Raw genomic sequence first — 13,617 nt, forward strand, 5'->3', positions numbered from 1 at the left:
AAGCAACCCGCGTGCGGCGGCAGGAGTCTTACGTCTCGGAGCGGCTGTACTAGGGCAGGCGCGTGGCTCTGGCCGAGGCGGACCGAACAAAGGCTAGGCCAAGGCGTGGTTGCCTAAGTGTGCACTGGGTTCCAGGACCAGCGTGACGCGAAGACGGACAGGGCTGCCAAGGATAACGCGAGATTTTGTTGCTGGAAAAAAGAGTAGCCTGCAGCCCTGCACACGGTGATGGAGTTTACGTGGCATGGATAGCAGCATGAAAGATAATGACATTGGGAGTTGTGGCACATGCTTGGTGCACCACGGAGGCTAACTGAAAGTTATTTTTTCTTTTGGATGTGTTGCTAATTACAACGTGTTTCTATCATGTTGATGGCAGGACTAGGACATGCGCATAAGGCTTGGAGAAGTCTAGAGTGTGTTATGCAGATCATGCAAACACATGGTGTCAAGCAATGCATGGAGAAGTGCTGGGCGGACACGACGTAGGGTGGAGCATGATTGCAGTCGGATAATTTCGTCTGGGTCGGACTGGATAGTCTGATGGATCGACGGGGATGTTGGTCAAAGTAGAAGACGGCGGTGATTTCAGCGACGACGACATAGGAGCGTGATGCTGATGGTGTCCAACTTCTGGGGCGTGGAAACACATGGTGTAGGCCTGAGGGCATGTGCGGCTTCGACAGACTATGGCGCGGGATTGATTCAAGACGGTGCACATGAGAACTTGAAGTCGCAGGGCGCGGGAGGGTGGCACGTACAACCACCATGAAGTCATATTGAAGGTGGAGCTGGGGTCTTATGGACGACTTCACTCTGTGCCGATGGAGGGGCTGCGGCGTAAATGCATGGAGAGTCGAAGCCTATTTCAGCGGGATAGCGAGAGACACGTGGATCGGACTGGGGCCCAATGGTCTGATGGAGACGTGATACTCGGCATCGGTCGGTGATGATCGATGGTTCTCTGCAGTGGGGGGGTTGAGGCAGTGTGGGCTAGCTACCCGGGAGACTCGACTAGGACAGCAGAGACTCGACGCGGTGATAGCGGCGAGGCGTGCGGTAAGCACGGGACACAGCGACAGGCCAAGGCATTGGTCATCAGACATGTGGTCAGATAAAGTATGCAGAGGGTGCTGAAGCAGTGCTGACGAGTACCGGATTTAAGTTGGTGACTAGGTCTATCGGTGCCGGTTGATGGACAGGAGTTGACCATGGAGAATCTGATAAAGTGGCGGAAAGTCTGAAATTGTCAAAACAGAGAGAGTACATGGCCGTATATTCTGTGGTGCTCGGTGCACATGGCAAGGTGCGGATGACAAAACAGAAGGAGGTGGAGTGCTATAGCTGTGGGACATGCCAGAGACTATCCGGGAAAAAAAGGATGAGACAACTGCGAATTTGACTCAGGATGACATAGGGTGACGGTGAAATTCCTTCAAGTTTCAGACAGACGGTTAAGAAAGAGCAGCGATGTTGAGTTTGGGTAACTCTTATATGTGGCATCCAATATGTGAGTTGTTCATTTTCACGCAGACAGTGATCGGTGTGTGATGTCGTTGAACGGATACTCTGAAAGTTGGAAGCACAAGGTAGAGTAATGAGGAACTTAATTTTGCTCGAGTGTTGACTGTGAAGAAGACGAGAAGGGACTACAGTTGCAGGTGGAGTCACGTGGAGTCTGGGAGTAGCAGCGGTGCTCATGATGTATCTCAAGTCCAATGTACGTGGAGGTTTGACGCACGGACGAATTCAAGGTGGTGGAGAATATTCGTCAAGGTGGAGTTTGTTAGAGTTGTGGCGAATATTATTATACGAGGTAGGTGACAGTTGGACTTGGTTTTGGATTGTGTGTAGACAGGGTAGGAGTTGTGTCCTAATAGGACACTTGTATCCTAGGCCTCTCATATATATCAGGGGTAGACACACGATGTAACCTATGCCAACATAATAGCACGGGCACGCGAGGGAGCCGGCGGCGTGTGCCGGCGCCCGGGCGGCCGGGGTGTGCGGTATTGTGACGTTGTCACAGGGAGGAGCGCCCGTAGTCATACCCCGGGGATATAGTCATGATGATGAACCTCGTTAACAAATCTCGGTGTCGTGTTTGTGTAGTTGCTTAGTCCTTGGTAGATGGACAGAGCGCCTCAGATTTATTCTAACAGTCGGCATCCATCCCAGGCTATCCTTCGTGGGCGTTCGTCTCCGTGCTCTTAGCAGCTGTAACACCACGCCCATGTCCGCGTGCTTTCCTATACGCCAGGTCTGCCATCCACGTTGCTTAGTTTCGATCTTGCCGACCTTCTATCTCCATGCAATTGGTGTGATGCTGAGCTGGGGAAAGAAATTCGCTACCCTGTGCCACGGTTACCACACGGAAGCTGGTAGATCTCATATCTGTTTTGTGCTCGTGCTTCAAAAATTTTATTCGAGGTAAGATTTACTAGATGAGGTTCTGTTTGTGCGCGCATTTTATTCAGCGTCTGGTCATTCTGTTTGATGCTTAGATCCAAATGCCATATAGGGTTTCAGGAATGGTGTGCCTCTCCTCTCAGATTGCAATTATTTATGAATTGTTTTGTTGACCAGGTGCAGATAAGCCTTGGCTCATGAATGGATATTCGACGAGGATGTTTCTTTACAGCACATTAAACATTGTTATGTGTGTTAGATATTAAAAAGTGGAGGGTGTATTGACTAGCGCGGCATGTTGCCTAGCTCGAGGTCACTTGTTCGAGTCCCATTTTCCCTTTGTACTGATAGGTGGGACCAACCGGTCATAGACTACAACATTAGAAGAAGTCCTAATAAGAAAGGAGGGCGAGAGGGGCGGTTCCCCCAAGGCTAAAAACCTCCATTGCTGTCTGCCATGCATCCTCTCTAATGCTAACGTCCCCGCCTCTCCACCGGATACATCAGCATCTCCGTCATCATATTGACTATTAGTTCGACCTGTCTAATACAAAAATTGTAGTAATTTGTTGGCAAATATGACACTCTGTGCTATGAGTTGTTTCTACATAACTCGTTGCATCTTCACATTTGTGTTGAGTAGTTATTTGGTTTATGGCATTAATTAGTGAAATAGTATAAAGATTGGTTGTACATATCTGTGTTAAATTTTGTCCTACCATTTGTGGCATTTGTACGATTGCACACATTAAGGTAACACATAGGACTTGCAATTACAAAACAGTAAAATGCAGCTAGCTAGGAGCCTCCACGCTGATTTAAAGTCCTCCACCTGTCAGATCACGTTGATAGACGTCTAGGATTTTCGCTCGGTCACCCCCCACCTTCTTTACGCTAATTAATCCTTTCACATGGTACACGGGCCGCTACTCCGCCGAGCGAGCTGCCAATCACATGGTTAATCGGGCCGTGAAGAGGTCCGGTCAATTGGAAAACCTTTCTAGCCCGATTCCTTCGCTCCCGTGTGGCAGTTCGTCTCGAATTTTAATCTCCAGCCGTATCGCGGGTTGCTTCCTGTTACTCGATGCTGCGCCGCCGCCGCCGTCGTGCGTCACGTCGGTGAGATTACACTACACGTGTGCCTCGTCATTTGTCCTCTACTGTTCATCCGCGGCCCCCCACGACGGATCCCTTCTTTCCTTTACATTTCCTTGTTGCGTTCTTCCATGGGGGCTGCGGTGGCCGCACGCGTCGTTGGCATCCATCCCAGGCTATCCTCCGTGGGCGTTCGTCTCCGTGCTCTTAGCAGCTGTAACGCCACGCCCATGTCCGCGTGCTTTCCTATACGCCAGGTCTGCCATCCATGTTGCTTAGTTTCGATCTTGCCGACCTTCTATCTCCATGTAATTGGTGTGATGCTGAGCTGGGGAAAGAAACTCACTACCCTGTGCCACGGTTACCACAGGGAAGCTGGTAGATCTCATGTCTGTTTTGTGCTCGTGCTTCAAAGTTTTCATTCGAGGTAAGATTTACTAGATGAGGTTCTGTTTGTGCGCGCATTTTATTAAGCGTCTGGTCATTCTGTTTGATGCTTAGATCCAAATGCCCTATTGGGTTTGAGGAATGGTGTGCCTCCTCTCAGATTGCAATTTACAAACCTGGCTAATTCTATATAAAATTTAATGTTCCGAAATTTTTACAGGCCAGGACTGAACAATTCAAGATGTTTTGATTGCAGGCCTATCCTGTGACACAACACCACCAATGAAAGTGCTCTATCAGACATTGTTATCTAAGGTACTATTTGTTTAGACAAAGTCGGTGTTGGATCCATGAACTTTGTTGATTAATTATAGATTGTTCTCTAACTGATGGATGTGATGTAATATGCCATCCTTTGTATAAGAAAATCAAATGATATGGTTTATTCAAATTCTAGAAGCATCAATAATATTCTGAAAGATGAGCGATGACGCACATGAGGGAGTACAAGCCAAGTCCTTGCAGGATAATATGCAGCCATCAGTGCGATTCGTTTCCTTATGCTAACACAATTTGTGCACATATAATTGTTTCAACTGCTTGATGGAACGAATTAACATGTGGTGCACTATGCAAACAACTGACAATCTGAGAACGCCCGTTAATATCACTAAGGTGCTTATTATTATTTTTTTGAAAGAAAGGGGTTGCCCCCCCTGCCCCAATATTATATATCGAAGCAGAACAAACAACATCCAGTTTTGGACCGAAACTAAAAGTTACTACCAATGGGGGAACTACGCCACCCAACTCGACTGAGAGCAGAAGTTCTCTCACAGCTCACGGAAGCAGTACCATAAGAAACTCTATTCAGCAACTACTCTTTATTACAGGACCCATGAAAAACAACAGAAAGAGTGAAATCGAAGCCAGCCAACAGCTCCTTCCTCTCTCTCCTTCCTCCTGTTTTATCACGCGTCCCTCCCCTGCTTCAGCTCCAGGCAATTCGCATCAGCTCCCCACGCCGCTTGTCCAGCAACAGGATACATCTTTGGAGTAGAGTAGCTTGGGCATCGTCGCAGAGAACTTTCCATTGGTGCAAATAACAGCTTAGTTTTGCAAGAATGCAGTTCATATTTTTCCACTTTTGTCCCTGAAAACAGAAATTGTTTCTCAGTCTCCATAGACTCCACAAGGAAGCAGCAATTACCATATTCAGAATAGGTTTTTTCTTATGCATGTGCCAGAAGGCAAAGATATTTTCAAAATTGACTATTCTTTCTATCTCAAAAAATTCAGATACAAATTTCCAAACATGGCGAGCAACCACACAATCAAAAAGCAAGTGTTGCACAGATTCAGGTTCGGTACAGAAGAGACAGGAAGGATCTTCCACATTTCTTCGTTTGGCAAGATTGTCTCTAGTCAGAATTTTGTTGTGCACACACAACCATAGGAACACATGAATCTTTTGAGGACAGAGGACCTTCCATAAATCATCTCTGATAGCAGAAGCTACCCCCCCAAAGTTAATATGATGGTAAAAGGATTTAACTGAATACATGCCATTTGGTTCTAATGTCCAGATTGACATATCAGATTCAGTTGACAAAGTAAAATGTCTTACAGTACCCAGCAATAGGTTCCAGCGGGCTAAACCCTCTTGATCAACACATCTCCTGAATGTTAGTTTAAGGTTCACACCATCCCACACCTGAGCAACAGTGCATTCAGTTTGATTACATATGCAGAAAAGGTCCCAGAATTGTGTCTTCAAGGAACATTCCCCTACCCAGATATCATGCCAAAAGTTAATTAATTCACCATTGCCCAGTCTCCATTTGTAAAAGTTTTTGGTAGCAGACAAGGCCCAGGTGATGCTCTTCCAGAAGGTAGAGCCCCCATCACCTTTTGCCCAGAGAAGATTAGGAGAGTTCACCCTATATTTATGCAACAAATTTTTTTTCCAATCTGAATCTGTGTCATCAAAGAACCTCTTACCCCAGGAAGCAAGTAGGGCCATGTTAAATTCTTTGATATTGGGTATCCCCAATCCCCCAAACTCTTTTTTCCTAGTAACAAGTCCCCAGTTAGCTAAATGGTACTTGTGATGGTCTCCCTCATCCCCCCAAAAGAAATGTGCCATCTGAGAGTTGATGGCATTGATAGCCCACTTAGGAAACTTGATAAGAGACATAAGATAAGCAGGAATGCTAATCAAACATGCACACAATAAGACAATCTTCCCTCTATATGTAAGATATCTCCCAAGCCACCCAGAGATGCCTTTAATAATCCTGTCAATAATGGGTTGGATATCTTCTCTTCTCAAATTATCATAGTGCAGAGGAACTCCTAAATACTTAATTGGAAAAGATCCTTTCTTACAACAGAAAATCTGGGCAAATTCATTAGCAGCTGAATCTTCCATATTAATAGTCATCAGCTCACTTTTATGAAAATTAATTTTCACTCCAGATAAAGCTTCAAAGCAGGAAAAATACCATTTAAAATTTCTGGCTTTATGGACAGAGTTTTCCAAGAAGAGGATAGTGTCGTCTGCATATTGCAGACTCACCACCCCCCTTGGAATTATATTGGGCAGAAGCCCAGCAATCAAATCTTGTGAAGCAGCTTTTTTAAGCATTTTAGTAAAAACGTCGGCTACCAAGTTAAACAATAATGGTGAGTGTGGGTCCCCCTGTTTAAGCCCTTTCCCTCCAACGAAATAGTTCCATTAGTGTCATTAATCCGTACCGCAAACGTACTATCAATTAAAGTACTTTTTATCCATGAAATCCACTTGGGGCAGAAACCCCTAGATTGCAGCATTTCAAATAAAAAAATCCCAGTTGGCTCGATCGTAAGCCTTTTCATAATCCAGTTTAAGGACTAAACCTTGAGATCCAGATTTCTTAACCTCATGGATCACTTCATGAGCCATAACCCTGCTCTCCAAAATATATCTCCCTTTAATAAACGTTGTTTGGTTGGAGGAAATTAATCTACGACCCACAGGAGAGACCCTGTTAGTCATAGCTTTGGAGAAAATCTTTCACACCGCAATTACTAAGACTAATTGGCCTAAATTTCTTCATTTCCCTGGCATCAGCCTCTTTAGGAATAAGAACAATCAAAGCAAAGTTTAATCTCCGCATGTCTAGTTTCCCATCTTCAAAGTCCCTGACTAGCGCCATAAAATCATTTTTGATCACATCCCAAAAGGTTTGGTAGAAGAGAAAGGACAAACCATCCGGACCAGGAGCCCCATGTGCATAGGACCCAAAAATAGCTTCCTTAATTTCTTCTTCAGAAAAATTCCTTTGAAGAAGATTGTTCTCTTCATTAGTAACTAAATCGTCCTCCTCCCAGAAGGAAGGGCCAAGGTGCACATTAAGTTTATCCTCTGTACCAAATAGGTTCTTATAAAAGGAAGTAGCTACATCTAACATCTCCTTGGTAGTGTAAACAGGACCATTGTCTCCAATTAATTCAGCCAAATGATTTTTCCTATGCCTATGATTAGCCAACGCCTGAAAATATGCGTTGCTCTTGTCACCATCCACAATTCTACGATCTCTGGAACGCTGCCAAAAGGCAGTCTCTTCTTTGTTCCAGATATCCGTGAGTTCTTTCTTAATCTCGTCCATTCTGGATCTGTCTACATCACTAATTTGATTCCTCTCGGAGAAGACATCAAGGATATCAAATTCGAGCAGAAGCTCTCTTTTCTTCTTTTTCATCCCAGCCTCTACATTGATACTCCAACCTCTCGCTTTTTTCCTAAATAATCTACACTTGTTCATCCAAATGTCAATGGCTGACTTGCCAGGAGCTGAACAGCTCCACATTTTGATCACCATGGTTTTAAAATCCGGGTGGTCAAGCCACCATTTTTCAAATCGAAACAATTTTGGGGAGGTAACCCTCCGAGCTCCCGTGTCCAAAATCAGAGGCGTATGATCACTTCCAATGTGTGGAAGTGCAGTTACCACCAAAATAGGGAATTTAGTATCCCAGGTACCAGAAGTAAAAATTCTATCAATCGCAGCAAAGATAGGGTTGTTTTGATTATTACTCCAAGTAAACTTCCTATTAGCAATCTTGATCTCCATAAGGGACCACTTATTTATCCACTCATTAAAAAGGTAAGAAAATTGACTATTGATAATCCCATTGTTCTTATCATCAATTGATCTAACCAGGTTAAAATCTCCTCCCATCAAAACTGGGTATGTGAGATTATCCATAATATCATGCAATTCAGCAATGAACTCTAACTTATCTTCATTATAAGAAGTGCCATACACGGCCACTAGATGCCAAATGAACCCATTGCTCTTATTTTTAACAGTGGCAATAATGCAAAATTTTCTATTTATGAATCCTATGATTTCAAACAAATCATTCTTCAGACCCATAAGGATCCCCCCAGCAGTCTTCTCCGCAGGTAAGAGCTGCCAAACAAAATCCTCTCTACCAGAAATGTATTTGAGAATATGACTATCAATTTTCTCTTTTTTGGTTTCAAAGAAACACACAAAATCCACATGGTTGTTATTAATAAAATCACCAAGGCACTGTTTTTCCGTGTTTGACCCATACCCCTAATATTCCAAAAGGCTCCGATCATTTGATCTTAAAAGGGTGTGATAAGCCACATGGCTTCTTCTTGGTGTTCAGAACAGGGTTTTTCATCAATGGTCCTGCAGTGCCCCCAGCACCATTGATGGCCGAGTTGTCGTTTACACCCTGGGTACTCTTATCATCTATATTTTCCAAATCTAAACTATCAGGGAGAACAATCTCCGGGTTATCATCCGCAAACTTGAGACCACGAGCTTTCTCAACATCAACCATATGCATAATAATATCTTTTTGCTCTTGAGCATCCATACCAATGCATAAATCAACTTTACTAGTATTTAAAGCCAGAACTTCAGGATCAAAGTGCTTATTTGGTATATCATTTCTTCTATTCTGAATAAGTGATGTTTAATGGAGCTCTTGACATCTACCATGGATTTCAGACATTTGCATTGCCACTATATTATAAGTTAAGCAAGGTTTTAGTTACCGGACAAAATTTCGAGATTTCCCATAGTTACTACATATTTCCATGCCCCTCGGTAAATCCCCGTACCGACCAAAAAATACCATTTTTTGAATTTTTTGAATTTAAACACTCCATTTATAGTAAAGTACGTTAGGATCTAATTAATTCCATGAGAGTGGGATTTAGCGTGTTGGTAGCAATCTAGTTTCTGTCTTGAGAGGTCTCTGGTTTAAATATTCGTTCATTCACTTATTTGAATTCAAAATTCAACTATAAAATTCGTTCGAAATATTCTCGGTATTTTTTGGTAACTGTGGTAACCACATTTACCAGTCGCCCTGGGTAAAAATGCCTGATGAGCCACAACCGCGGGCGCACTGACGGGTCCCCGCAGCCGCATGCTGGACGCCGCCGGGTTTGCGTGTGCAGGAGGGCGAACTGCCAGGCGAGCCGCCATGTGTGCCTGCTGGCCGCAACCGAGGGCACGCTGACGGGCCGTCGCAGCAGTGTGCTCGACGCCGGCGGGCGTGCGTGCGCAGGAGGGCGGACCGCCAGCCGAGCCGCTGCAGCCGTCGCATGCGGGAGCGCCGGAGGGTGCTGCCGGCAGGCGCAGGAGAGCAGGCAAGCTGCGTGCGGGTAGGCGAGCTCGCGTACAGCCGTGCTGGACACCTCTGTAGCTCCTGGCGGCCGTGCCGCAGCAGCATGCGTGCACGCGCAGCAGCCGTAGCTGGCGCCGGGAGCCAGGTACCGTTGCCGCTTCCCTCGGGGCGTGGTGGTTATGGAATGCCAGAGCTCATGCGCGCCAGGGCTGTTGCGCTCAAGCCGGGCCGCGCGCGTGCCGGAGCACGGCATGTCCTGCATGCTAGCATAGGCTGCCGCGCTCGCGTGCTCACCTAGCTGTGCGTGCGGCCGCGCTCGAGCTGGCCGCCGTGCTCCGTAGCCATGCTAGCGTTAGCTAGCTTGCTTCTGGCCGCCGCAGCTGCTGGCCACAGCCACTTGCTGGCGCAGCCGCGGGCTTGCTGGCTCATTGGCCTCGTACGTGCCCTGCCTGTTGGCCCAAATTTGAGGGGTGTGGTTATTTGGCAGCAAATATGAGTCAAAACAGACACGCCCGATCACTGTTTGGGCGTGCCCGCGGGCGTTCGAGGGGTCAAATTAGCAATCTTTGACTGAAGCTGCTCTTAAGATATCATTCTATGAAATAAAAAATAATGGAGTTTATTTTGGTGGCTCAAAATGAAATGAATTTCACAAGAAAATATTACTCCATTAAATTTAGAAGATCGGTTAGGTGCGGCCAAAACTTAGTGGAGTAAATTTACTCCACTAATATTTTACTTGGCCGATTAAACCTCTATTTTTTAGGGATCGATTAGAGATGCACTTTACGTGAACAAATTTGGACCGGAGAATATACTTGGTACACCCTTCGTTCCAAAACCTAGGAGGTTTTGGCAGTTCAATTTAAACCGCCAAACATCTTATATTTATAAACATAGATAGTAGAACATAGACCATTTGAGTTTTAGTTTCAACTATCATTAATTGTTGGAACATAGATCATTTAGGTCTAATAGGGTTAATACTTCTTTCAGTTTTCAGTATCATTAATTTTTGGATGGGCTCAGGAATCTGTGGCATATTTGTTTGAATTTGTATTTGTTCTGGGCTACAGATTTGTCAAAAAAATATCATATTTTTATCATTGTTACAGTTCGTATAAGGTACAATACATTCTTTTGCTTAGTTTTAGTAGTTTGCTGGGTTATTTGGTCAACAATTGATCAAACATTCTACTCAAATATATATCCTACTATTTGTTTCCCACACTTGTATTTCAAACTTTCCACTGGTTATGCTGATTTTCAGCTTTAAGTATGCAAGACATGAGTACAATATTAAATTTGTTTTGGTCAAAACTATTATATCCTATTGAGTTATATATATATATATATATATATATATATATATATATATATATATATATATATATATATATATGAACATGCAACCGTTGGGGGGCTAAGATGTAAAAGACCATATCCATGTAGAATACAGAGAGAGGAGGCTGGATAAGGCGCTCCAGTTTCCCCCTATTCCAGCTCTTCCTTCTACTATATTCGAATCTAGATTTGTTCAATATTTCCTTGATTCAGAACATATCCTACTAAGGAACTTCTACACAGACTGATTTCTCATCTGTTTGGAGTCCAGAGCTGTAAAAGTAATATTTGCTTTGTGTTCGTAGTTTGAGACAAGTCAATACACAATGCATGTTTAAAGAGATAACAACTGAGGAATTCTATAGGTAAAAGAAATTTGTACAATCAATTAGAACTTATGATACTTAAGCTTTGCTTGTCATGTGTAAATTGTTTCCATCTCTGAAACCATATCAAGAGTCCAATTGCATGTTCGGCGCTTTCTATTGTGCTCAATATTCCCTCTTGCTCATGGCATGCTTTATCTTTTACCATGTGGCAACTTTAATTTCATTTTCACCTCTTTGGAGTCCCCTCAAGAATTGCTTTTGAAAAATGCTTTGATGCCACCAAACTCAAAATTGCACCAATGCAAAATTATCCATATTAACATTTGGAGTGATGGATGGTTTCTAATCAGGAGCTTGTTTTGGTGCTAAAATGGCCCATTTACTTGTAGACATTGAAATATGTGAATTATTATTGCATAAAATATTTAGGAAATCGGTAACTGATAGCTACTCAGTCGGCTTGGGAGCAGTAATTAATATATCAATTGTCCTGTTAACTAGATTAATAGGTCGACCATTAATTGATAGATTAAATAGCAACCTGCCATCACAAGCTGCTAGCTATTGATGTCTAAGGCTAGTATTGCGGTTAGGGACGAGCATTGAAAAAAAAAGTGAATGGAACAGTTACAAGCAATGCTAGCAAACAAGAACTTTGTTTGTCTTTTATTCCCAAGCTTGAACTAGCACTGGTCGGGGTCACACATGATGGTGCACACCACTTTATTTTTCATCGTTACAACGATTGGTGCATCAGCTAAGCAACGATGATCCATCTACCTATTAGCATAACGCTTGCATTTTTCATTGGCCACCAATGTCGGCGACTATGCTGGCAAATGGTGCCTTGGTGGTGGAGCACTCAGGTGGAACAAACACGTTGCACATGGTTGGAAGAGTTCCCAATACCAATGACCTGATCACCTCCAATTGAGCTGGTTGTTGAGGTTGGATGATGCCCTGACCCTGGACGAGCTGAAATAGTGGCCGCATGATCTGTATGCCTTGTTGTTGTTGTTGTTGTTGTTGTTGTTGTTGTTGTTGTTGTTCTTGTTGTTCTTGCTGCATGATGATGGAATGCACGACGCCATGGATGGCTGCGCACTGGAGCTGCTGAGGAATCTGTGCTAGTTGTTGGCAACATTGTTGCCGCATCACCTGGCAATCACTTCGTGGCAAGATCATTGATACGAGGGATGACACCAATGACACAGGGTTGCATTGCTGCAAGAGGTAATTCTTGCAGGGGTTCATCTGTTGTTGTAGGTATGGCTGAATCAATGGTTGTTGTTGTTGGGGGAATGGTTGTTGCGGTTGTTGGGGCTGGGGTAAAGGTTGTTGTGGTTGCTGTAACTGGGGAAATGGTTGTTGGGGTTGTTGAGGCTGGGGGAATGGTTGTTGTGGTTGTTGCGGAAATGGTAGTTGGGGTTGTTGGGGCTGGGGAAATGGTTGTTGTGGTTTTTGGGGCTGGGGAAATTGTTGTTGTGGTTGCTGGAGAAATGGTTGTTGTGGTTGTTGGGGCTGGGGAAATTGTTGTTGTGGTTGCTGGGGAAATGGTTGTTGTGGTTGCTGGGGCTGGGGAAATTGTTGTTGTGGTTGATGGGGGAATGTTTGTTGGGGTTGGGGAAATGCTTGTTGTGGTTGATGGGGGAATGTTTGTTGGGGTTGGGGAAAAATTTGTTGTGGTTGTTGGGAGAATGGTTGTTGGGGCTGGGGGAATGGTTGTTGTTGTTGTGGCCATTGTACTTGGCCACTAGGGTCGACCTGTATATTGGCGGTGGTGGTAGTTAGTGCCACCGCAATGATTGTCAGGATGAGTAAGGTCTTCATGGTGGATTTATGTTAACTATTACTTACTTGGATTTGATGATTGTGCTCGAGTTGTGTGAAGGATGGATGATGGTATGGAGTCTACATATTGCGGGCTCTTTTATAGCTACCATGATTAGGTTTCTTTTCATTATTGCTTTCCATTTTAAAAGTGATTCGATGCTTATCGAATTGATTATTTGGTTTTTTGTGTTTGGTGGCACTACATACAAACATACTTTTGGAGTGATCATCAAAGTTGCCTTTTTATTGTACATGTCATCTAAGAGTGAGGAAAACTTGATAATTGGAAATGACTCATCTTACTCACTTTACATGTCAAACAATTATCTGGATTGCATTCCTTTTGGATCTAAGTTTTTCATGTTGTACAAGTTGTTAGACATAAACCAAATCTCCATAGCGGGGGACTAAATTTGTATCCTTGTGCATGTTGTTAATATAGATCGGGCTAGAATTCTTATGTTCGTTCTGGACTCTTCTTCTTTCTTCAACTAACTTGTAGTGTTGTATAGTAGGATGGTAAGATGAACAAGCTGATAGTAATGTTGTACACGTCATCAATACA

General features: G+C 43.9%; 1 protein-coding gene across 2 annotated transcripts; it reads right to left on the reverse strand.

Annotated features, from left to right (window-relative positions):
* Positions 1-11,859: 11,859 nt before the first annotated feature.
* On the reverse strand, positions 11,860-13,130 carry LOC125541715 (gamma-gliadin-like). Of its 2 annotated transcripts, XM_048705069.1 has the most exons (2): positions 12,270-13,130; positions 11,860-12,227 (listed from the first exon to the last, which is right to left on the reverse strand). In XM_048705069.1, the coding sequence occupies exons 1-2, from the start codon at positions 13,047-13,049 to the stop codon at positions 12,024-12,026; spliced, it is 984 nt and encodes a 327-aa protein (XP_048561026.1). In that variant the 5' UTR covers positions 13,050-13,130; the 3' UTR covers positions 11,860-12,023. The 2 variants fall into 2 exon arrangements, with proteins under 2 accessions (XP_048561026.1, XP_048561019.1); XM_048705062.1 differs by having other exon boundaries at positions 11,860-13,130.
* Between the last annotated feature and the right edge of the window lie 487 nt (positions 13,131-13,617).

Source organism: Triticum urartu, chromosome 1, assembly GCF_003073215.2.
Source record: "Triticum urartu cultivar G1812 chromosome 1, Tu2.1, whole genome shotgun sequence".
Taxonomy (NCBI): Eukaryota; Viridiplantae; Streptophyta; class Magnoliopsida; order Poales; family Poaceae; genus Triticum; species Triticum urartu.